The sequence below is a fragment of the Podarcis cretensis genome (genome assembly GCF_951804945.1).
Source record: "Podarcis cretensis genome assembly, chromosome: 8".
In the NCBI taxonomy this organism is placed as follows: Eukaryota; Metazoa; Chordata; class Lepidosauria; order Squamata; family Lacertidae; genus Podarcis; species Podarcis cretensis.
In genome coordinates, this window is record NC_137177.1 from 13200436 (window position 1) to 13226250 (window position 25815).

The window sequence follows — 25815 nt, forward strand, 5'->3', positions numbered from 1 at the left end:
ATGTAGATGTTGAAAAGCATGGGGGAGAGGACAGTACCCTGCGGCACCCCACAAATGAGAGCCCAGGGGTCTGAACACTCATCCCCCACCACCACTTTCTGAACACGACCCAGGAGGAAGGAGCGGAACCACTGTAGGACAGTGCCCCCAGCTCCCAGCCCCTCAAGACGGTCCAGAAGGATGTTATGGTCGATGGTATCAAACGCCGCTGAGAGATCCAGCAGAACTAGGAAACAGCTCTCACCTTTGTCCCTAGCCCGCCAGAGATCATCAACCAGTGCGACCAAGGCAGTTTCAGTCCCATGATGAGGCCTGAATCCCGACTGGAAGGGATCCAAATGGTCCGCTTCTTCTAGGCGTGCCTGGAGTTGTTCGGCAACCGCTTGCTCTATTACCTTGCCCAAGAATGGAAGATTTGAGACTGGGCGATAGTTGGCCATTGTGGCCGCATATAAAGATGGTTTTTTAAGAAGCGGTTTAATAACTGCCTCTTTCAGCGGGTCTGGGAAGGCTCCCTCACGGAGGGAAGCATTCACCACCCCACGAAGCCCATCGCCCAATCCTTCCCGGCTAGCTTTTATAAGCCAGGATGGGCAAGGATCCAGGAGACAGGTGGTTGGTTTCACTCGTCCAAGCAGCCTGTCCACATCCTCGGAGGTAACAGATTGGAATTGATCCCACTCAACTTGACTAGACAGAACTCTAGCACTCTCCCGCCCCGGCCCTGCTCCCACGGTGGAGTCTACTTCTTCCCGAATCTGAGCGATTTTATCTGCAAAAAACTTTGCAAAATCATTGCAGGAGAACATGTGGCCCGTACTGGGCCCCGATGTTACAGGTGGTTCCGCTAAATTGTGAACCACCTGAAAAAGTCTCCTGCTGCTGTTTTCTGCAGATGCAATAGAGGCGGTGAAGAAAGTCTTCTTCGCCGTCGCTATCGCCACTTGGTAGGCTCGACGTTGAGCTCTAACCTGTGTCCGATCAGATTCGGAATGAGTTATCCGCCACCGGCGCTCTAGCCGTCTCAAAGATTGTTTCATTGCCCTCAGATCCGTGGAAAACCACGGGGCTCTCCGGGCTCCATGCAATCGGAGAGGGCGCTTCGGAGCCAAACAGTCAATAGCCCTGGTTAACTCCGCATTCCAGCGGGCCACCAGGGAATCAGCTGAAAGGCCATCAACATGGGATAAAGCATCCCCTACCACTCTCTGGAAACCATTTGGATCCATTAAGTGGCGGGGGCGGACCATCCGAATTGGTCCCACCTCCCTGCAGAGGGGATGGGTCGCAGAGAAGTCCAGTTGCACCAGGAAGTGATCTGACCATGGCACTTCTTTTGTTTCACTTTTACTTAGTGTCAGATCACCAACATCCATAGAGGTAAACACCAGGTCCAAGGCATGTCCGCGGCTATGGGTTGGGCCAGACTTATTCAGGGACAGCCCCATGGAGGCCATGCTTTCCAAGAAGTCCCGAGCTGCCCCTTGTAAGGTCGTGTCGGCACGGATGTTAAAATCCCCTAGGATGACCAAGCTAGGTGTCTCCAGGAGAACATCCGCCACGACCTGAAGCAGCTCGGGCAGGGAATCCTTGGTGCAGCGGGGAGGTCGGTACACCAAAAGGAATCCTGTACTGCCCCTATTGCCCAACTTCCAGAACATGCACTCAGAAAACTGGGTCTTCCCAATAGGACGCCTGGTGCAAACTAATGACTTTCTAAAAATCACTGCAACCCCCCCTCCCCGCCCACATGACCTGGGTTGCTGTGCATAAGAGAAACCGGGTGGACAAGCAGCGGCAAGGACAGGCCCATCTGCTTCATCCAACCAAGTCTCTGTTACACATGCCAGGTCAAGTCCTCCATCCATGATCAAGTAATGTACAAAAGTCTTTATTGAGGTTCAGTTTCCATTTCAAAGCCGCAGTGTGCAGCTCTACGTCTTAACCCTAGACCGGCGAAGTACCGTCTGAGTCTCCTCCCCTATGACACCAGTTTAAGATCCTAGCCCTGCTCCACCTTTTACGCTGCTCTCTCCTCCTCTGGGTCCTCCTGCCCGCTGGGGCATTGCCCTTTCTGGACTCTTCCGACGCTGAGTCGCTTAGCTCCTCCCCCTCCCTCCGGCGGGCTTTAGGACCCGGTTCCCAATCCTCATTCTCTGCTGTCCCGCGCTCCTGTACATTTGAACTTGCCTCTCGCGTCAACCCAGTGACCTTCCTCCTGACCGTTACACTACTTCTGTCACTGCTTCCCTCTTCCGGGATACTGGCCGGATCTGACCTCCCCTCCGTTGTCTGACTCTCCGATGGAGGTGTGGTCAGCCCTGCCTTATCTTCTCTCCCTGGTGGGGCATGCACTGGCCCCGATCCTTGGGACTCTTCCCCCCCACTCTGCTCTGGTGGGGAAGCTGGTCCTGATTTCCAACTACTGCTCTGGGAATCCCTGCTGCCCCCTTGCTCCTGGGGCATTCCCCTTGGGAACCCCCTACCCCTGGCCACTGGCGCCCCCTTCTGTGAATCTTCCGATTCGCTGGAGAGGCTCATGGAATCCCTCGGTCCACTGTCCTCTTCTCCTACGCTCCCCTCGGATTCCTCCCCTTCGCTCTCCATCTCCTCTCCTCCCTGTGCCTCTGCTCCTGAACCCCTGGCTATGACAGGCATCTGGTTGGTCACTATGAAAATTGTTTTCTTGAACAGATGACCTGATTTAGCAGGCTGATGCAAGTTCTGGTCAGCTGAAATTTACAGCAAATCTTCTTACAGCAGCCAAACTCCTTATTGGCTTCAAGTGTGCCATAATGTACCTGCCAAAAAACTGTGCTTTCATAATTTTCTCTAATTGGATACAATTGCTCATGTGCCTGAGTGAGGGAAGCCAAAAGAAACAACAGCTTGAGAAAATATGGGGCCCTTTTATAATATGTACCTAGGGTTGGGATCCCCGATCCTGGGAACCAAATGTATGGTTGGTGGTTGGTGGATGGATGGCAGCTGTCAGAATTTCATACAGTTCCCAAAAATGACTTAATGCAATTTCTACTCCATGCTTTGTGTTCCAATATTAAATTACAAGATGTTTGGGAAAGCATGCAATCTCTACTGTCATCATTTCCCACCCCCTCACTGGACCAGTTCTGCCTAGGGCTCCTCTTCTTAGCCTATAAATCCCCTAAGGCAGCCTCTTCCTCCATCAGTTGCCTGCTTCTTTGAACTGAGTTCTCCTCAGCTTTTGATCTCTCCAGCACTATGAAGATCTTCCTGAGTACTTGTCTCTTCTTGGCCATCCTTTCTGAAGGTGAGTAGGAAGCTGCAATCTTGAATTGCTTTTTCAAATGAAGGAGGGGATATGAAGTGGGCTAGAGAAGACAAACTGATATTGGCTCTAGGAAGGATAAATGAAGCTAAAACTATTAGAATAGTGGGAATCTGGACTCCAAATTTTGGAAGACAGCCTTATGGAGTGTACTTCTGTTTCATGAGGTTGGCTTTCTTCACATACAACATGAGTGCTGCATGTGAAAGTATTCAATGGGACTGCTAAAATCCGATTGTGCACCTCACTGTGTGTTGTAGGGGAGGACGTCCCTGCTTTAGTGTATGCATTCATAATAGTAAAATGGATGAAGACTGTGTGTCTCTCCATCTTTGTGTCTGGAGATGTTCCTGTGTGTGAGATAGGGGGAAGATGTGTGTCAGTGTGCATGCAGCCTCCAACCCGCTCATGTAGCTCTGGAGACCAATAAGATTGTGCATGTCTGGCTTGGAAGATTGTATCCAGGTGGGAATGTAGATTTCATTTTTCCACAACTGAGGAACTGATGTATTTGGCACTGAATATTTATTCTTCTCTTCTCTTTGCAGTGATAGCTATGCAATGTAAATTAATGAAAACAAATCAAAAAAACCCAGGAACTTGTGAAACTACCGAAGGTGGCAGTTGCTTTGCTCGTACTACTTTCAGTAATATGAGTGAGTATAAAGCCTTTGTGTAAGATTATACCTAAGTGTGCGGGTCCAACATTTGGACCCTGCGATATCTAGGGGGAAGCCGCAGAATGCTGATCTCACCCAATGTTGTAGAATTCATTTTTTTCAACAATTAATTAAATATTAGTAGAATTATGTGTATGTGTGTAAAATGTACCAATGATTACAATAAAAAGTGGTAGCATCCTTTTCAATAAAAACAGTAATTCCCCAAAAGCCTGTTGGGACAAGGTCTTCACCTGCCAGGAGAAGGACAAGACGGGAGGCAATCTAGCTTCTCCTGGGAGTGAGTTCCAGTGTTGGGAAGCAGGCACTGAGGTGATTCTTTTCCATGTCAATATCTAATAAAGTGTGCCACCTCCCCCCCCCCCACCTTTACAAAGGTCAGCCTCTTAGCCTTGGAGAACCACTGGCAACCTTCTTCTGAGCTTTGCCAACTGATTAAAGTTAATACATTCTGAATGAATATTCAGGCCTCAGCTTTCTCTGGCTTTTGCCTTACAGCTCCATCACCAACTGGTTTTCCCAATGGCCAAATCCTAAGTAACAATACCTCACTGGCAGGTCACTCTCCACTCACTAGCACCCAACATAATCAGAGCCTACTCTTTGTGGGTTCAGACACAAGTGATACAGCGGTCAGGTGTGCAGCCAATGATGAATACAAGGAGACAAGTGTTGGTTTCAGATTAGTCCACAACTTTATAGATTATAGTTGAAAACAGGTTTGGTGCAGGCATTGAGTATGTAACCAGTGATCAGTCAGTCCACCTGCTGGTTGAAAGACAGTTGGGGTTTACCAATGTTAGGGTTCACCTATGGCAACATCTAGCAAACCCAAAGAATTTACTGGTAAGGGTTGCCCCTGAGCTGGGTTGTAGGGACAAAGATTGCAGTCTTCCCAGATGGCATGAGGCTTTGGGGGACAGGGGCTTGCCATCCCATTGCTGGGTAAATTCAAATGGTTCAGAGACTGGAGGTATAATCCAAATGATACAATTCTATGGAATTATTATATTCTCTATCATTCTCCCATTTTTAAAAAAGAAAAATGGTTCCATATTCATTTCAACATGGTACCTTTCTTAGGTAGAATATTTTATACTTTTTAAATTTTTTAATGCTTTATTAATTTTAGAAACATAACAAAACAAATAGAAAACAAAACAATATGCATCAATCATCAAAAGGCAATTGAGTAATTAACACTCTACACACCGTACATACATACTGAAAAAGAAAAGTTTAAGTTCATCCATCGCTATTTCTGACATGACTTCCAATCCCCCCACTGTGGTTCCTAAGTTTCATTACTCTGTGCACTTAACTCTCTCCTAAATTCCTCTGTTATTTTAATAATGTAACGATTTCTTAAATCATGCACAAATTATTCCAGGCCTGCCAAAGAATTTATATCATTACAATGTTCTTTTAAAGGACTTCCGGGTTAGCGCCATTGGCGAATGGCGGAGTTCCTCCGATTGGAGGAACGGGCTCCGTGGAAATTGGGTCTTCCCGCCGCGGCGAAGGTGGGGAACCGCTAGAAATCCCAGGTGGAGGAGCTTGGGAACGTGGGGTTCGGCAGAGCACCAAGAGCGCCTCCCCTACTCGTGGGGAAACCCCTTTTTGGGGCTCCAGAGCGAAGTGGGGTGAGCAGCACGGTGCAGCAAACCGATTGCTACTTCCATGGAGGGAAGCCACACAGCCATCGCCGGAGAGCGCTGACTTTTTCCTGTTGACATTCGGACTCTAAACAAGTACCCGTGAGTAAAAACGGAAAATTGGATCAAGAAATTCTTGAATTAGGCACTGGAGCGGGAAGGTCTAAACAGGAAGTCCGCCTTCCGGTTTTTGTAAATAGACTAAAGCAAAAACCTTACAATCTTAGAGCCTTGAAAGTTGTTTTAAAGATTGATTTTTCCTGCATTTACAACCAATAAAACCCCCTTGGAAAGCAGGAGAAAGGGGGGGGGATTTGACTGTTTAAGCCTGCAGGAGAGAGAGTAAAGGAATATAAGTTTCCATCGTCTCAAGCCTGGGAACGGGGTGTGAGGACAGAAACTGTTGGAGATGTTCATTGATTGAAAGTGGAGTACTTTTTCTTTTGTTGGATACAAAAGATGGATACAAATAGAAATTGTGTCCCCTAGAGGGAGCTTGTCAGTTTGTTGCTGCAGTTTACTTGGAGACGTTACAGCTGCGAGATTGAGATCGTGGGACCAGTCTTTTGACCTTGAATAGAAATGCGTTGGGAGGAAGTATTGGTCTCTGCCGTTGACAAAACAAATGCTTTGCTGGAGCAGTTGCATGAGAGGATGAATTTGATGAATGAGAAGTTGGACTTGATGACTGCCGTAGCCAGTGAATATGAATTAACAAGAAATAAGGATAAAGAAACTATACAGCGACCAATTCAGGAAACTGGTTTGATTGGGCAAGTGCAAGGGCAGAGGAAGATGGAAGAGGTTGTGATAGCACCCCAAGCAACACAAATGGAGAGATCCAAAGTCCTGCAGGAGCAAAAGTTGTTGCATTGGAAGATTGAACTTGGAGTGTACCTGGAAGTGTTTGGAGTTAAGGAAGCTCTTAAATCTGGTGGGACTATGAAACATGTTGACAATTACTTTTTGGACAACCACTTTTTGGATTACAAAGATGATGGCAGGGAGTGGGACTGTGGGGAATGGGCTGGCTTGATGAAGGAAAATGGAGCTTATTACCGGTTGGAATCCCCCGGAGATCTACTCCCCAAGGAGAAAGGGAAGAAATTAAGAAAGAAACCAACAAAAGTCAAGGAAGAGTGTGACTACAAACAAGAACAAGAAAATCTGCAGAAGGGGCATAGAAGAGACTTAAGGGCCTTGGATATAAGATCACCAGATTGATGGACTGGATGGAATGTATAGAAAGGACTGACATAACCCGAAACCAGGAAGAAGAGATGTTGGATAACAACTAGGGAAAAATTTCTTTTTTTATTTTTGGAATTAGTGTAATATTAATGAAATAGGGGAAATGCTGGAAAGGAATTAATTGGCTTTAGTAGAAAGGATTTAAGCAGTTATGTATAAATATGGTTTAAACTTTGAATTTTAAGGCTTTTAAGGTAAGATAAGGTTAAATAAATTAAGGTAAATTGAATTACAGAACATGGTAAGAGACGGAAAGGATATGTTGAATTAATTAATAAGATAGATTGTTAAGACAAATTATTTAAATAAAAATTGAGAAATATGGGAAGAATTTGCTGAAATAACGAATCAAGTCAGAATACAAAAAGGGAGGTGTGAGGAGGTCTAAGAAACAAGCAAATGAAAAGATGTAATATGGGATATGTATTTCTCTCTTTTTTACTTTTATTTTTCTTTTTTTAGTTTTTTCTCTTCTTTTTTCTGTTGTGTTTTTCTGTTTTTTATTGTATTTATGTATTTTTGAAACTTTGAATAAATATTACTTAAAATAAAATAAAATACAATGTTCTTTTAAATATTCTCTGTAGATATTCCACTCTCTATTGAATGTTTGATCTGTAGGTTCTTGGAATCTCACTGTTAATCTTTCTAGTTCTGTATATTCTAGCTTTTTATTTTGCCAATCTAATTTTGAGGGGATAGAATCCCCTTTCCATACTTTAGCAATTAGAATCCTAGCTGCTGCTACTACATACATAAAGATTTTCCTTACCCTTTTTGGAATTTCATTGCTCATTATACCTAGCAGAAAGACTTTGGGCTTCTTTAGGAAGGAATATTTAAACATAAGTTCATTGTAAATAATTTCCCAAAATTCCCTGATTTTTTTTGCTGTGCTACCACATGTGGATCAGGGTGCCGTCCATTTCTCTGCATCTCCAACAGATGTTTGATCTAGATTTATACATTCTGGCCAGTTTTACAGGTGTTAAGTACCATCTGTAGAGCATCTTTATGCAATTCTCTTTCAAATCATATTTGAAAGAGAATTTATTTATTTATAAATTTAGAGAATTTATTCCCTTAAGATAGCTGGTCAGAAGTGAGATCAAAAGAAGGAGAAAAATAGAGGAAAGAGAAGTCTGTATTCTCCACTCTCTGAGATATATATTACATAGTATAAGACAGATTCTTGAGTCAGCCAATGGATCAACTAGCTGGATATCCATTGGGTGGCAGATCAACCTATTCCAGGCACTTGCCATTTCGTTTGTGCAGAAAATACAGTCAATCATGTCTCATTTAAGTGCAACTTTTAAAGGAACGATCCTGGAATATTCACATGGTTGGCAGAAGAAATTATACTGTAATTATGAGGTGATTCTGGAAGGAACTACTTTCAGGTTTAGCTTGCTAAATTCAGCCCTTGTGAGATACTTTTTTTCTTTATTCACCCATTTGCTCAATGTATGTATATAAGGGAGCATCACAAAAATTTCGTTCAGGAGAATAATGATTTGAATTTTTGCTGATCTAGGTATTCCTTCTAATGTTCTCTCACAGATGGCTCTGCTAAGGCCGATTCTGAAGAGGGATGTACTACAGATTGCAGCACGCAGAACTATAGTTTCACCACAGAAGATGGTCGTTTCATACTTAATTTCAGGGAGTGTTGTTATGGTATGAAGTGCATTGAGCTATTTCTAAAACGTAAGTATATGCATATTTGTATATACCGTTGGGCATAAATAGCATTGAGGCTTTAGGGGTTTTGCATGATTGCCCTTAGACAAATGATATCATATAGCTGACACTGGAAATCTTAGATGAAGCCCAAGATGAAGCTTCCCTGCAGCTGGTTAGTGGACACTAAAGGTGGTCCCCATGCTGTCTCTTAGTAAGATAAAAGGTAAAGGTAAAGGACCCCTGGATGGTTGAGTCCAGTCGAAATCAACTATGGAGTGCAGCACTCATCTCGCTTTTCAGGCAGAGGGAGCTGACGTTTCTCTGCAGACAGCTTTCCAGATCATGTGGCCAGCATGACTAAACTACTTCTGGTGCAACGGGACACTGTGATGGAAGCTAGGGCTCATGGAAACAGTGTTCCCCTAATAGAAACAAAATAAAAAAAAATCCTTCCAGTAGCGCCTTAGAGACTAAGTTTGTTATTGTTAGGAGCTTTTGTGTGCATACACACTTTTTCAGATAGTTTCCCTAGTAGTAACTCCACCTCTGGAACACAAGCTTCAGGGTGACATCCTGGCTCTTCTAATATGGTGTGGCAGGACCCCTCAACCATGACCTTGGGGAACAGGAAGCTGAAAACTTTCAGTAATGTTCCACAGATTGAAGGAAATAAAGTGAAAAGGACAAAAGATAGACAACTACCTGACATTTAGAAGACATCTGAAGGCAGCACCGTTTAGGGAAGTTCTTAATGTGTAACATTTTAATGTATTTTTAATCTTTGTTGGAAGCTGCCCTGAGTGGCTGGGGAAACCCAGCCAGATAGGCGGAATACAAATAATTAATTCATAATTAATTCATAACAAGAAAGCAAAAGCCAATTAAAAATGCAAAGGCCTCAAACAACAGGTTTAACTTCTATTGACAGTTTGCATTGCTAGGGAAGGAAGGGAAGTCTCCCAAACTAACTCAAGCAAATAAAAGGGAGTAAAAGACAAAGAATAGCTTGAAGTCCAAGCCTAAACCAGCAGCTAATGCAGGCTGAGAAAAGAGGATGGGTCACTTTCCTATTCTCCCTCCCCTGCCTGAAGATGCAGGATAGTTGCACAAGAAGCCATGCAGGGTCTTTGGTTAGTTAAGTGTTCCTTAAGTGTTATGTCTCATCTTTAGAGATAATAGCTAGATCTACATCATCAGCATAATGAATTCCTGAAACAGAATGAAGTGGAAATGTCGCAACCATCTCACAGGACTGCGAACTGAGGCCTAGGAATCATAGAAATATAAATTTTTGAAAATTCATCTGGCAGGGGGAAAGACCAAGGATCAAATTTAAAATACTAATGGATGTTAAGGAAAGAGATGGATTCTCATTGCCAGATTTAAAATTATATTATGAAGCACCTGGCTGATTTGGTTAAAGAAATGGATATCTTTACAGAATACAAATTTGTTAAATTTGGAAGGACATGGGAATTGGTATGGGTGGTACGCTTACCTGTGATATGGGAAGGTAAAGGCACATTGAGAATTTTTAAGGATAAGTTTGTATAGTGTGTGGACCTGATATCAAGTCTTACATGAATGAAAAACATATCATTGTTTTTTTAGGAAATGCAAGTTTAATTGAAAAAGTTAGAAGAAATCCAAGATGGGTGATACCCAAGCTCATAATCCTTCTGACTTTTCCAATATTTTCAAATTAATGTGTATTTTTGAAAACATGTATTAAAAGGTTTTATGGATCAAAGTTTTGACTTTGTAAAGGTTCTGCTTGAAGAAAGAGAAAAATTGATTAAAAAAATGTATAAAATGTTATTAGAATGGGAAACAAAAGAAGAGCTGGTTAAACCTGCAATGACACAAGGGGCTAAAGATCTAGGGCATAATATAGAAATGGATGCATGGGAAAGTTTATGGGGAAATGATATGAAATGTCCTGCCTGTTTTACTCTAAAAGGAAATAGTATGAAAATAATGTATAGATGGTATTTATCACCTAACAAATTGGCTAAAGGTTGTAAATAATTGTGGAAGTATAAATGGTACATGGAACTTTCTTTTTATATGTGGTGGACTTTTAAGAAGGTGAAGGTTTTTTGGCAAATGTTACATGATGAGATATAAAAGATGTCTAAAGTGATTATATACAAAAAACAAAAACAAAAAAGCAGAAAATTTTCTCTTAGAGATTATAGGGGAAGAAGTTCAAAAAAAAATGTATTTTAAGTTTTTTATGTATGTAACAACAGTGGCTAGGATCCTCTAAGAACAAAAATGGAAGGAAGTAGAAGTTACCACCAAAGAATGGATAAGTAAGGTGATGGATTCTGCAGAATTGGCAAAGTTAACAGGCAAAATAAGAGAATCTAAGGATGATTGCTTTGTGGAAAAATGGAAGCCCATTTCAGACTATTTAAGGAAATTATTGTATGATGAAGCAGGATTTGAAATATGAGCAGCATAAGAAATTAAAGAATAAACTATTGATGTGTTGGTATAAGAAATAGAAGGTATTGTGCCACACAGGGAAAGAAGTAAAAAGACCATGGAAAATGGGGTGGGGAGTCTGAAAAATTGATTATGCATTGATTATATCAATTTTTTGAAAATTTAATAAGAAATTATTACACTGTAACAAAAGGAAGAGAGGGAGGGAGGGGAAATGGGCTGAAACCGTGTGTTGATTTTGGGGTTGTTTTTCACAGGGCCAACCCGTCAGTTTAATGGGAAGGTGTGTCCGACCTGTTTTCCTTCTCTCTCAAAAGCCTGTGAGGGCTCAAAGACCATCAAGTGTCGTAATACTGAGACCCAGTGCGTTGAGATTGTTGTTGCTCATGGTAAGTAGCACTGCCAACCAATGAGGTGGAGACAGGGTGGTGGACTGCTCCCTTGTTCTGTTTGTGGCTTTCTGCCAGAAAGTGCTCTATGTGTATTGGTAGGGGAAAGTTCTATTTTTCTGAAACCATAACTGTGGTAATGATCTTTGCTTTGCATGTATATAGATGAGACTCTATATTCCTGGGGTGGGAATGTCTAAATTTTAAACATCCATGTCAAATTGATCACATGTATGGTTCTGAGGTGCTTTCTATACTTGCTCAATACACTTAATAAACAATAAAATGCTCTGATTCTCTCTTCTGCACACAAACTCACCTGTTACTGCCCAGGCACTCATGTGAAAATGTCTCTTTTTCTTTACTAGATGACAGTGCAATTCCTGACAAGCATTTCTACGGCTGTGCATCACCAACGTTTTGTAAATTGGCCAAGAATTCAATGCATAGTGATGTCCTTTCAGGCACTATAACCAGAGCACGATGCAGTGATACTCTGCCTCCCCTAGAGCAGCTCAACTTTGAAGAGTAGTTAGGAGAGAGCAATGTCTTCTTCCTTTTGGATCACACTGTTTCTCGCAGCAGCTGAGGTGGAGGGTGCTTGCCTGGTGGTGGGAGAGGAAGAGTGACTGCCATTCACAGGACTCCTGAGTCTTTTATTTGGCTTGTAGTGCAGGGTGAATGGGATGCAGGGAATAGAGAAGCTAAAGTAGGAAAGGGGGGCTTGCAGGCTCATGAAAATATGGTATAGGGTTAAATTTATCTTTGTTCATAATCAAAATAAATTGGTGTGGCAAATAAAAACTGTGTTTTGTGTCTGCATTCATCAAATTAAGAATATTTGTTATCTGCGGTGGCAAAGAGGAGTGTTTATAAAAAGAACAAATGGGTAATGATTAGTTATTTTATTGATTTATGATATATTTATACCACTCTATATTTCAAAGAAATCTGAGTTGCTTACAATATCATAAGGGCATCACAAAAGTTCAAACAAATACAGTGAAAAGCTACCCACCCAACTTATCATGAGGAAACATTGAAGAAAGCTCTAAAATGCAGTCCACTGTTTGCATTTGCAGCTGCTTTTTTGAGATTTGCCACGCTGCACTAGGCACCCAGTGCAGACTACTACTGTTTGGCAGAATTCTGGAGAGCCAGTGAGAGATTCAGGAGTCAGGAACATAAGATTTTTGCTGGATTGCATCAAAGGCCCCTCTAGTTCAGTATTCTGCTCCCAGAGTGCCTAACCCCAGAAAACAAGGCATGAGCCCAATAGCCAATAGAGGAAACTGCAGTATTTTAAGTGCAGAAATGTTTTAATTTATGTATTGCAATTAGGGAAGCATGAGGGGGAAAGAAAGCCCTAAATTAATAAATGCAACTGTGTGTGTGTACACAAACACGTTAAAAAATACAACTTTAAAAAAACAAGCATTACAAAAACAAACTTTAAAATACATACATACATGCATGCATACATACATACATACATACCCTTCGACATTTCTCCACACAGCAGTTCTGAGAATGGCAAATTCCACATCTAGGCTCATCAGGAAATGAATTGAATATAAAAATGTCAATATCATTGACACCGGTATAGAAATATATGCTGTGACCATATTTGCATTATTGTGTACATTGACCTCAACTCACAAAGGGTATTTTAGATTTAGAAAAGTTGCAGAAAAGGGGAATCATGATGCTGAAGGGGATGGAATAATGCCCACACAAGGAAAGATTACAAAATTTGAGACATTTTAGCTTAGAGGAAATGAACCAATGTTTTATCAATGGGAATGTATTCTAAATGTTTTGTTTTTTAAAGGGTTTTCCTATATAATAAGGTTCCAAAAATATAGTAGACTTCTGGGAAACCTCCACTGACATTATCACTAAGGCATGAAGTCACATATGCTGTGATCTGTTAGGGAAGGTTGCTAAGGTAATGGGAGTCAATGAGGTCAATTGATAAGCATTCTTGTGATATTTTTCTATTTTGTTGAGTGAATGAAACTTGTCAAGATCCCTCAGATTATTAGTGCCCAGTGTAAATCTTGTTTAATTGACACTGAGATGGAGAATGGATGTATATTACTTACAGTTTAACATGGACAATTCCATAGAAGCTAAAGAAGAGCAAGGAAAGCTCTCTAGCTGTTTAGCAGGTTGAGGGTTAGCTGTTAATGTTCTCAGTTCTGTCAGATGCGTAACTTCAATCACAGAAAGAATCACCTTCTATGCCCTTGTTAATCTACGGGTCTCCATTTTGTGTGAGGTTTTTGTTCTCAAGCAGCCAAAGACAAAGGATGCGCTCTTGGAGCAAACAGCTTTGGGCTGGAATGAAGGCCAATGGCGTCCACGTGCAGAGAGACAGGTCTCTAATTTTTGGTCTGCTATAATTTTTTTTTTTTTGTATTTTGTAAGAAGCTTAGCCTGTGCTAAACAAGCACAATATATTCTATGCAACTATTTGGGTTGTATCACTATTATTTTTGTTCTGTTTTGAAGACAATTCTGCAAGTAAAGCTTTGAATAATAATTAAGGGTCTGGGTTGTCTGAACATTTTTTTTTTTTTAACAAAAGGAGTTGGTCTTTATGCATACAATTGGTTCTGCAATAAATCTTGGCCGGAATGTGTGAGGCCTGCAACTGACAAACTATAATTCTGTCTTGTCACTCCTCCTGTTTTTTGTGGAGTTTAACTGACGTATGTCTATGTTCTGCTGCTGTTGGTGGGGAGGGATTTCTTACCTATGGGCTGGAAACGTCAAAACTTTTTTTTAAAAAAACTCATTGTTCAGGGTCTTCCGTTCTTTGTCCTTAGAGAGGTTGAATCTTTGTTCCAACAAATAAATGACCAAATGCTTACTTAGCCTGCTTTGCTTTTTATATTCCACTTTATTTCCCTGCTCTGACCGAGCGAACCTAGCAGAACGTAGTGAGATTGTCTGTCTCTTAGTACGGAGGCGGGGGGGGGGGATTAGCTGTAGCAGCAATCCCGCTTTTTGTGTAACAAAAGGAGAGTAAAAAAGCCAGGGAGGAAGGAAAAAGTGAGTGATAATGATGCGTGTGCAAAGGAGACTGCAGAATAGAACAGAGGAGAAGGGGTGGAAATGGGAGATCTGTCTGCAAGGAAGAGTTGAGCAATAGAGGAAAAGGAAGAGCAGCTGAAAACAGGTGTGTAAGGGGGGTTGTGAAAATGGAAGGCGTAGCAGGCCTGGGGACATAGTGAATCAAAAGCAGGAGTATGAAAGAGGCTGCAGAATAGGAGGGGTTGGTGGCTTCATATGCTGGAGAAAGGTGGGAAGAAGCCTTTGTAGTTGCAGTGTTAGGCAGAAAGTTACCACAAGCTGGTTTATCTCTGGGGGGCAGGCAGGTATATACAAAAGGAGGGAGTGGTAGGACATGGACATGGGTGTGAACATGAACAAGGATTACCCTTACCTCCCATGAATTTGCCCATGGATGGCTAGTAAACCTGATGGCTATGTTCTACATCTGTTGTTGGGGCAGCATGGCTCTGAATGTCTGTTGCTGGGAACCAGTAGTGGAGAGCATGGTGTGGCCCTTAGCATCTGCTTTCAGGCTATGCACAGGCATCTGGTTGGCCACTGTGAAAGTAGTTTAGTTGAGCAGATGGTCTGATTCAAGAGACTGATGTAAGTTCTGGCCAGCTGAAGATTCTGGAAAATCTGCTTACAACAGCCAAACTCTTAACTGCCTCCAAGTGCTGCCCACTCAGTGCACCTGCTGAAGAAGATTCTTTCCATAATGTACCTGCTGAAGAAGTTTGTTTCATAATTTCATCTCATTTGAGCCAACTGCTCATGTGGCTGAGTGCGGGAAGCCAAAAGATAAAACAGGCTGAGACACCATGGAGACCTTTTATAATCTGCTCCTGGGGTTGAGAACCCCTGGCCTGGGAGTCAAGTGCAGCCCCTACATACCTATATACTACTTCATGTTTCATATTTCAAAGCAATCTCCAGGTGGCTTACAATATCATAAGGACATCACAAAAAGTTAAAACAATACTGTACACCATGAAAGCTTACCACCCTATTTATTAAGAGGGGAAAATTGAATAAAATTCTGAAAAACAGTCCACTGGGGGCATTTGTAGCTGCCTTTCTGGAGATTTGCTACTCAGCACTAGGCAGCCAGGGCAGATTACTACTGTTTTGCAGAACTCTGGACAGCCACTGAGGGATTCAGGAGTCAGGAACATAGGCAGATCCCTGCTGGATCACCCCAAAGGCCCATCTAATTCAACATTCTGGTACCACAGCTTTGGTCCACAGTTATTTTGGAAATTTGCTGCACAGCATTAGACAACCTGGGCAAATTATGATTATTTGATAAGCCTCTGGAAATGCACAGAAGGATTCAGGAGTCAGAGACATAAGAGGACCCCTGCTGGGCTTCCTATTTCTGGTGGTGGGAAATGGTTGACTCCCATACGACCAGCCCCCAGCCGTGCTGGTAATTCAGGGCAGATATGGGGGTAATTAGCCCTGGCAGACTCCCCATGTTGGGGGAGTACTGTCTTGTAGACCCGCAGATTGTCCGAGAATGCCGACTTGCATCAAGGTGCAAGTGGCAGGACACTGGGTTGCAGAGCACAGTACGGCCAGCACTCTCCGATGCCATTCTCATAGCCAGGAACATCTGTTTGGGAAAAAATGAATAGATTTGGACAGTAAACAAACATGGACTGGATAGAAGAAGCTTAAGAAAAAACCTGCAGAAGTGTACAGTCCTTGGGGGTTTAAGCTCAAATTTCAAAAGGTTCACAGGATGATGTTTGGATAACAGAGGTGTTTGGTATGGTTTGCTTCCTCTACTTAACATCTACAATTGGTTTTCAATGCCGAGCCTCATTAAGAACTTTTTTTTTTTAAGTACAGATGGACTTCTATTTATAATTAGGCATTTAACTGTGGAGCGTTATTTAAGACTTGAAAGACTTGATAAAGATTGAAGAGGAGGCAAGATGGCACTAATATGATGCAGCATGGAAAAATATATTCCTCCCTTTCTCCAAGGAAAGCAGGAGCTATGTGCTGGCTGATTTTGCAATTATTTGAGATAACAACTTGGAACAATATACAGTGCAGATCAATAAAATGATTAAAAGAAAAAAGAAAAGAGGATCCCTGCTGGATCACGTCAAAGGCTCATTTAGTACAGCTTTTTGTTCTCAGGGAGCGGAAGCAGATGCCTGAGGGAAACCCAGAAAACAAGGCAGGAGCCGAGTAGCCTCTCTCACCTGTGATCTCCAGCATCTATTACTAAGAGGATTAATGGCTGCTATTCAGGGGGAAATATAGCCATCATGACTAGTTGTCTTCATTCGCTTATAACACTAGAATTGGTGCGCATGCAATGAAATGGAACAATAGAAAATTCAGGATGGATTAAAGCAAAAATAGCCTCACACATTTAATTAATCTTGTGAATTTGGTAGCAAAAGAAGTAATGGTGGCCAACAACTAGGATATGTTAAATTTTGGATTACCCGTTTCCTCCATGAATATGTCTGTAGGTGGCTACTAAACCTGATGGTTATGTTCTACCTTTGCTGTTGGGGCACTATGGCTCAGAAACTCTCTTACTGTAAACCAGCAGTGGGAAGAGTGGTGTCATTCTCAGATCCTGCTTGCTGGCTATGCACAGGCATCATGTTGGGCACTGTGGAAATAGTTTTCTTGAGTAGATGGCCTGATGCAAGTTCTCTCCAGCTGAAATTTACAGGAAATCTGCTAACAACAGCCAGACTCTTAATTACCTTGAAGTGGTGCCCATGCAGTGCAGCTCTGAATAAGAGACTTCCTGTAATGCACCTGCTGAAAAAGTGTGGTTTCATAATTTTATCTCATTCGAGCCAACAGCTCATGTGGCTGAGTGAGGGAAGTCAAAAGCAAGAACAGGTTGAGACACTATGGAGACCTTTTCTTATCTGCTCCTGGGGTTGAGAACCCCTGGCCTGGGGGGCAAGGGCAGCCCCTGCCTACCACTCTATCTTGAGTTTCACTAAACGAAACGAGAGGAAGCTTTTATAGACAATGCAGCCCCTTTATCATTTATATGAACCTGGACTGTTGATACTCCTTTTGTTATCTGGTTTACTTATTCCATTCTACCTCCCAATGGAACACAGGCTGGTTATTCAAATGGTTTGTCATAGTGTTTATCATGAAAGATTGCAGAGGAAGCTTCTCTGTCATTGGATAAGAAGGCATTTTTAAAAAGAGAAAAAGGATATTTACAACTTCGTACCAAATATAGCATGTATACATATATCATACAACTTCCCTTCCACGTTTTTCCTGGTTCCTTTGCTTTTCTACTACTCTGTGTAATCCACATCTTTTTAATCATCCAATTTGTTATATATTAGTTACTCTATGTAAATCAACTGTGCTGGATTTACTCAAGACCTGCTAAGCTATGTATTTGTCAGAACAGCCAGTGCAGCATATTCGAACATAATACACTACCATTCTTCCTTAGAGGGTTCTAGCTGTGGCGGTGGTGTATAGTAATAAACACTTTCGTATACTGGGAACAACAACAACAACAATAGAGTTGTGGAGTCTAACCCACGAGTGGGGCACTACCTTCCCACTGAAAATGTCAAGCAATTTAAGGGAAAAATGTGCTCTCAAATGTTAGAGGGAGTCCTTGGAGCACCACACTATCGCCTAACCTTGACTCCCACAAGTTCAGGTAGGAGGTCACTAGTAGGAGACTTCAGCCAGGAGATAGAAGCAAAACAGTGGCCTTTAGGTCCGATCTTCATGGTTGCAAGAAGACTTCCAACTACCACAAAGATGAAGCAACAAGAAGCCCAGAACAATAGTTGCATCAGTTTATAAAAGTTTCTCAAAGTTTCCCATATTACATTTCCAGAAGAATCATCAAACATTGTAAGTATGTCACAGAGAAGGTGAGGTGTCAGGCAGAATTCTGAGATCCAGACATGCCCCGTCATTCATGTTCAAGTACCCACTTCTCAGAAGTTAATGAAAACATCTACATATCCTTTTGTCAGGAAGGCTTCCCTTGGTACCATTTTGGTTCTTCCTGGGTCTCATTTCCTTCTCATAGCACCTAGTCTGGTCCCTTTGTCAGGGCTGTTAACACCTGGTTTGGCAGTTGAGCAGGGTATCCTCAGTATGTGACGGTACATCTTGAGGATTAGGGCGTCCCTGCTCTATTCCTGCCACGAGTCAGGTCCTCTCCCCTTCATCACTGGATCACAATTTTATCACCTTTTGGAACCAAATAAAATCCTTCATTTGACGAATTTGGGTGAATTTCTGTGTTTCAGAAAGTGGGGTTTCCTTCCTTATTCTGTCTAATGGAGGGAAATGTGTAGAGATCAGTGGTATCTGTAATATTACGTAGCATAACCTTGTTTTGTTGTCATCAAAAGTTATGGTAGTGGGGTATGTGGCAACATGGGATGGGGAGCTCTCCAAATGGGTGACTGCATGGACCGCCTGATATTCAGCCCAGCTAGGAAGCCCAGACTCTATCTGTTAGTATGAAGCCTATCCAAAACAGGTATGAGAGGAGTCATGGCATACCATCCAACATTCCTCAGATGAGAAGAGGAACATTCTCTTTTATATCAGTATCATGAAATCATAGAATTGTAGCCCTTGAAGGAAACCTGATGATCATTTAGTCCAGCCCCCTGTAATGGAGTTGATTTTGGGATGACACGTGTTAGGAGCAGATTTTGAGATGGCTTGATCCTGCAGGCTGGTGTAAGTTCTGGTCCCTAGAAGCTGAAATGGAATCTGAGAGCAGCCCAAATCGTAATTGCAGCAAAGTGGTGATCACACCATATACCTGTTGAAAAAAAAGTGGTTTCATAATTTTGTCTAAAATGACCCAGCTCTTCATTGGGCTAGGTGAGGAAAACCAAAAGAAAGAAAACTTTTGAATACAATGGGGACTATTTATAATCTTAACCAGGGTGCAGTGGCCTCTGTCCTATGTGCCTCTTTATCTTGTGACCCACTAAGCAAAAACCTCTACCTAGGCTAAAACCTTCATTGTTCTAAAGTTGCCATATATCCAGGAAAAACCAGGCTTGTCCTGGGTAGCATAGTTACCAGCATTCCTCAGATCAAAATAGGGACATTCTATTCTACATTAGTATCACTGCTGTGACAAAGCTCCTCCCCCCTCATTAAGAATTTTATTAAAGCTTTTCATGGTCTCACGTTTTCCCCCAGTCCAACTCACAGAAGGATTTGTTGTTGTTGTTGTTTAGTCGTTTAGTCGTGTCTGACTCTTCATGACCCCATGGACCAGAACACGCCAGGCACTCCTGTCTTCCACTGCCTCTCGCAGTTTGGTTATGCTGGTAGCTTCGAGAACACTGTCCAACCATCTCGTCCTCTGACGTCCCCTTCTCCTTGTGCCCTCAATCTTTCCCAACATCAGGGTCTTTTCCAGGGAGTCTTCTCTTCTCATGAGGTGGCCAAAGTATTGGAGTCTCAGCTTCAGGATCTATCCTTCCTCACAACAATCCTGCACTACAGCACTTAGGGATGATGAATAGGCATGCGGCTAGCTCGGCAGTCAGGTGGGATGTTGACTGAGACCTCTCTGCCCAGCAACTTTACTGCCAGCGCCACCTTTGATGTCTTTGGAATCATCTACCGCGCATCCTCCTCCATGAGATTGACCACACGCAGGTGGGGAAATTGGGACATTCCAGGATCCAATCAGAAGTTGGGATGGGATTTCTTTCAAATCAGAACTAGTGAAGGCGGTGAAGGTCCTGTGTGAGTGTCTGGAGGTGGTTGGAGGATGGATGGCAGCTAACAGATTGAGGTTGAATCCTGACAAGACAGAAATACTGTTTTGGGGAGACAGGAGGCAGGCAGGTGTGGAGGACTCCCTGGTCCTGAATGGTTTCACTGTGCCCCTGAAGGACCAGGTGCACAGCCTGGGAGTCATTCTGGGCTCATGGTTGTCCATGGAGGCACAGGTCAACTCTGTGTCCAGGGCAACTGTTTATCAGCTCCATTTGGTACGCAGGCTGAGACCCTACCTGCCTGTGGACTGTCTCGCCAGAGTGGTGCATGCTCTAGTTATCTCTCACTTGGACTACTGCAATGTGCTCTATGTGGGGCTACATTTCAAGGTGACCCATAAACTACAACTAATCCAGAATGTGGCAGCTAGACAGGTGACTGGGAGAGCCCACAGAGACCACATAACACTGGTCTTGAAAGACCTACACTGGCTCCCAGTACGTTTTCGAGCACAGTTCAAAGTGTTGGTGCTGACCTTTAAAGCCCTAAATGGCCTCAGTCCTGTATACCTGAAGGAGCATCTCCACCACCATCGTTCTGCCCAGACATTGAGGTCCAGTGCTGAGGGACTTCTGGCCGTTCCCTTGCTGTGAGAAGCCAAGTTACAGGGAACCAGGCAGAGGGCCTTCTCAGTAGTGGAACCCGCCCTATGGAATGCCTTCCCACCAAATGTCAAAGAGAAAAACAACTACCAGACTTTTAGAAGACATCTGAAGGAAGCCCTGTTTAGGGAAGCTTTTAATGTTTAATAGACTACTGTATTTTAATATTCTGTTGGAAGCTGCCCAGAGTGGCTGAGGAAACCCAGCCAGATGTGCGGGGTATAAATAAATTCTTATTCTTATTCTTATTCTTATTCTTATTCTTATTCTTATTCTTATACTATTTCTGAGACATTCCTGGCAAATTGGGACACTTGGAGGGTATGGGATGGAAGAGTATCCATGTCTACTGACACCTCCAACTTTTGTTTTGATAGAATGCAGTCTCCTGTCACATCCATTACAATGGCCACATTTCCATTTTGCTCTGCCCACCCTAAACACGTGGACCATGAAGATTGTTAAAAACTCCTAGCCAGTCCCAGGTGATGCCATCTTAAAGGTAAAGGGACCCCTGACCATTAGGTCCAGTCGTGATGGACTCTGGGGTTGCGGCGCTCATCTTGCTTTATTGGCCGAGGGAGCCGGCATACAGCTTCTGGGTCATGTGGCCAGCATGACTAAGCCGCTTCTGGCGAACCAGAGCAGCACATGGAACCACCGTTTACCTTCCCGCTGGAGCGGAACCTATTTATCTACTTGCACTTTGACATGCTTTTGAACTGCTAGGTTGGCCCAGCGACTCTGGGTGGCTGCCAACATATATAAAAACATAATAAAATATTAACATTAAAATGCTTCTCTATACAGGGCTGCCTTCAGATGTATTCTAAAGGTTACATAGTTACTCATCTCCTTGACATGATAGGAGGGTGTTACACAGGGTGGGCACCATCATCGAGAAGGCCCTCTGCCTGGTTCCCTGAAGCTTCACTTCTCTGAGTGAGGAAACCACCAGAAGGCCCTCAGTGCTAGCTTTAAAGGTCAGCACCAACACTTTGAATTGTACTCAGAAACATACTGGGAGCCAATGTAGGTCTTTCAAGACCGGTGTTATATGGTTCTTGTTACAACCACATCATTTATCATCACCATCATCTCATCATCATCATTTCATCATCAACCTTATGTTTATTATTAAAATCCTTAGTGTCCCTCCACCACTCTTTTACCTTCATTTTCTTTTAAGTGTCCTCCATCCTTGTTTTACTCAAATCTCTGCCGTTGTTAAAAACAAACACTTCCATTAGTTTCAATGTCCCAATCTTCCTACTGTACCAAAATGTTTCACTTCCATTCCTCAGCTGCCTCATGTGTGTGAGAGACAATTGCTGTGGAGCCCCCAAACATTTTATAGGACCAAATGCTTACTTAGCCTGCTTTGCTTTTTATATACCACTTTATTTACCTGCTCTGAGTGAGGGAACATAGCGGAACCTAGTGAAATTATGCGTCTCTTAGTAAGGGGGACTAGCTGCAGCAGCAGTCCCCCTTTTTGTGTAACAAAGGGAGAATTTTAAAAGCCAGGCAGGAAGAAAAAAAGAGTGAAACACATAATGATGCGTGTGCAAAGGAGGCTGCAGAATAAGACAAAGGAGAAGGGGTGGAAATGGGAGATCTGTCTGCAAGGAAGAGTTGAGGTAAGTAAAGAGCAATAGAGGAAAAGGAAGAGCAGCTGAAAACAGGTGTAAGGGGGGTTGTGAAAATGGAAGGCGTAGCAGGCCTGGGGGCATAGTGAATCAAAAGCAGGAGCATGAAAGAGGCTGCAGAAGAGGAGGGGTTGGTGGCTTTATATATTGGAGAAAGGTGGAAAGAAGCCTTTGTAGTTGCAGTGTGAGGGAGGAAGTTACCACAGGCTGGTTTATCTCTGTAAGAATCAGAACTTACAGGGTTAAACAGTTCTGTGTGACGTCTCACATTCTGAGGCGTGGTTATGTTCACATACGGGAATCTTTCTTTGTGTGTGAGTTTTCCTTTCGTTTTTGGCTGAGAGGCGAAAGGATGTCTGCTCTTTCGCCAGGCTGATTTATGATGTTTTTCTTCTCATTAAAAGACTGTTGGAGATTAGCAAGAAGCCTGCATTCAGTCTGATTTATTATCCACACACAAGGCAACAGTTTCTGTCGCTGCTAAGAACTCTGCTAAGGACTTTGCTAAAAGAGCTAAGGGAGCTCAAGTTTTCTGTCGGCACAGATGTCCATCGGCGCAGCAGAAGCGTACTGGGCGCCATCTTATCTAACAGGTTATGGGAAGCTAGCCAAGCTTTAGAAGCTGTTGCCACGTTGTGCCTGTGTGTGCGGGAGAAGCCAGTTGGAGTTCCTGCCTAATGTTTGAGGCAGCGAAGCTCGCTGGGGAGGATCTCATCTTCAGGACCGGGTGCCAAAAGGAGCTGCTGTTACGTGTGTAGGCTCAGCCCCGGGGGAGAAGATGGCAGACGGCCAGGAGTCATACTCCGTCCCTTTCGAAAAGTTAAATGGGAGAAATTGGGAGGAGTGGTCCAGGAAGCTGAAGGCCTGCCTGGTAGCCAAGGGTCTGTGGGAGGCGGTCCGAGGGCCCCCACAGCAAGCTGCAGACGGAGCTGCAGCAGCAGATGTTGCAGCTGCCCAAGCCTCACAGAGGAGAAACCAGGAAGCCCTGGGAGCTATAGTGCTCAGTTTGGAGGGCTCACAGCTACCTTTGATGGAGGGTCTTGACAGTGCCCAGGCTGTTTGGCAGGAGCTGGAGAGGGTTTGCCGAGAAACCACAGTGGAAGCCAAAAGCCACGTCCCCAGATGCAGTACAGCCTCAAGGAGAGCTGCTGGCAAGGTTGGGGGGGCAGAGAAGACCAAAGGCAAGTTTGCAAAGTTTTCCACTGGTCGCTTGTGTGACGAGCAGGAACGCCGTCTCAGAGAGGGCCGAGCTGGCGCAGAGAGCCCTGCTGGTTGCAGAGGGGGGGCCAAGCCAGCAGAAGGCACAGTTCAGGCTTTTTCCACTCGTCGTTGTTTTATCTGCGGGTCTGTTGACCATTTGCGTCGTTCCTGTCCATGGAGAGCGAGAGAGGCTGGGCAGGATGTCTCCAAGGTCACTTCCCATGGCAGCCAGCCAGGTTTCCATGGCAGCCAGTCTAGGAGAGGAGGCCAGCATGGGAATGCGAAGGGAGGACGTGACAGAGGAAGTGAGAAGGACGGTTCTTCTTATCACCTTGCTGCTGCCTCCATGGCAACGCTGAGAGACAACTCCAGTGAGGGCAGCATGCTGTGTTGGGTCATCGACTCAGGAGCCAGCCACCACCTGATGCCAGCACCACCTAGTGGTGAAATGTGGAACTGCAGGGCTGTTTCAACTGGGAAAACAGTCACTCTTGCTGATGACTCACAGAGACAATTAACCTCTGTTGGCAATGTGTTTGTTTCTTTTTTACAGGCAGAGCTGGAGGTCTACATTGTGCCAGGAATGAAATGTTGTCTTTTATCTGTATCTGCTCTTGTAAAGGAGGGTTATAAGGTTTGCTTTGAAAATGATGTCTGTTCTATTTCCAGTGGTGGGAAACAACTGGTCAGTGTTGCATGTCAAAACAACCTCTTTGTTCTGGAGACACCTCTGGAGGGTAAGGGGGATGCTGAGACAGCACAGGCGAAGTGTGCTAACGTTCCCACTCATGATTCGTGTGCTCACTTGTGGCACAGGAGAATGTCGCATAGCTGTTGGAAATATATCCAGAAGTTGCCCGAATGCACTGAAGGTTGCAAGTTGAAAGCATGTGATAAATTCCTGGATTGTAGGGCATGCAAAAGAGCAAAGGTAAAAAGGTGCAGTTATCCCAGATCGGAGAGGGTAACCACAAGGCCTTTTGAGCTTGTGCATACAGACCTTTGTGGACCCATGCCAAAGCTGAGTCTGGGCGGGGCCAGGTTTGTGCTCACGCTGACAGATGATTTTTCTAGAAACGGCTGGGTTTTCTCGCTGAAACAGAAAAGCAAGGCAGCGCAACTGATCAAAGACTGGGTTGTGGCAGTGGAACTACAGTTTTCCACCAAGGTGCAGAGTTTTCAGAGTGACCGAGGTGGAGAGTTCACTGGGTCTGCTCTGCAGAGTTTCTTCCGTCAAAAGGGAATACGTCACAGGTTGACGGTTGCTGCTTCTCCTCAGGAGAATGGCATAGCAGAGCGCAGGAACAGAACGCTAGCTGAGGCAGCTGACACTCTACTGTTTGACTCTGGTTTGCCTCAGAGTTTTTGGGCCGAAGCTTGGAAGACGGCCAACTTCACGTTGAACAGGTCCTATACCTCTGTTGTAGGCGACACACCCTACTTTCTGCTGCACCGGAAGAAACCCAAGGTTCATTTCTTCCATGTGTTTGGTTGCGAAGCTTGGGTGCTTGTGCCAAAGGCTCAACGAAAGAAAGGTGACCCGAGGTCCCAGAAAATGATCTTTTGTGGATTCGAGGCTGCAATAAAAGGGTGGAGGTTTGCCTATCCAGAAGGTGATCAGTCCAGGATTCTAGTCAGCAGAAGTGCTGAGTTCTGTGAGCAGAATGGTTGGTCAAGGATCCATGCGAATCCTGATGTTCTCTCAGAATGTCTGTCTGATTCTGATGAGGAGGGAGAATTAGAAGCTGAACCTGTTGATGAGGACCAGGTCTCTGACCAGGGTCAAGAACAGGGAGGGGCATCTCCACAGGTTGTTAAAAGAGAGCCCAAGAGTGAGCCTTCGTCTCCCGTTAGTAAAGTGCAGAAGGCCCGAAGACGCAGTAAGTCAGAGGGGGAGTCTTCTGGTGTCAGAGACACACTTGCTGGCCCCAGTGGGTCAGAGGGAGCACCTGAGACAGTGCTCAGACGTTCCGCACGCACCACAAAGGGGGTACCACCTGAGAGGTTTGAGGTCACCAGCATGTGGGTTGGTTTAGTGCAGTGCGAACCTGAGAGTTTTGAGGAGGTTCAACAGTTGCCTGAAACAGAAGTCAGGAAG

The 25815-nt window shown here is 43.9% G+C and overlaps 1 protein-coding gene across 1 annotated transcript; it reads left to right on the top strand.

The window, feature by feature from the left end:
- Positions 1-3137: 3137 nt before the first annotated feature.
- On the top strand, positions 3138-12227 carry LOC307223440 (phospholipase A2 inhibitor gamma subunit B-like). The gene is made up of 5 exons (XM_079989401.1): positions 3138-3292; positions 3859-3966; positions 8460-8606; positions 11291-11422; positions 11791-12227. The coding sequence occupies exons 1-5, from the start codon at positions 3244-3246 to the stop codon at positions 11952-11954; spliced, it is 600 nt and encodes a 199-aa protein (XP_079845527.1). The 5' UTR covers positions 3138-3243; the 3' UTR covers positions 11955-12227.
- The last annotated feature ends 13588 nt before the right edge of the window (positions 12228-25815 follow it).

What these genes read in the sequence shown, in the direction of transcription:
- LOC307223440 (XM_079989401.1), top strand. Translation starts at nt 3,244, where the DNA reads ATGAAGATCTTCCTGAGTACTTGTCTCTTCTTGGCCATCCTTTCTGAA. An exon ending in CTTGGCCATCCTTTCTGAAG is followed by an intron (nt 3,293 to 3,858) that starts GTGAGTAGGAAG and finishes TTCTCTTTGCAG; the next exon opens with TGATAGCTATGCAATGTAAA. An exon ending in TACTACTTTCAGTAATATGA is followed by an intron (nt 3,967 to 8,459) that starts GTGAGTATAAAG and finishes GTTCTCTCACAG; the next exon opens with ATGGCTCTGCTAAGGCCGAT.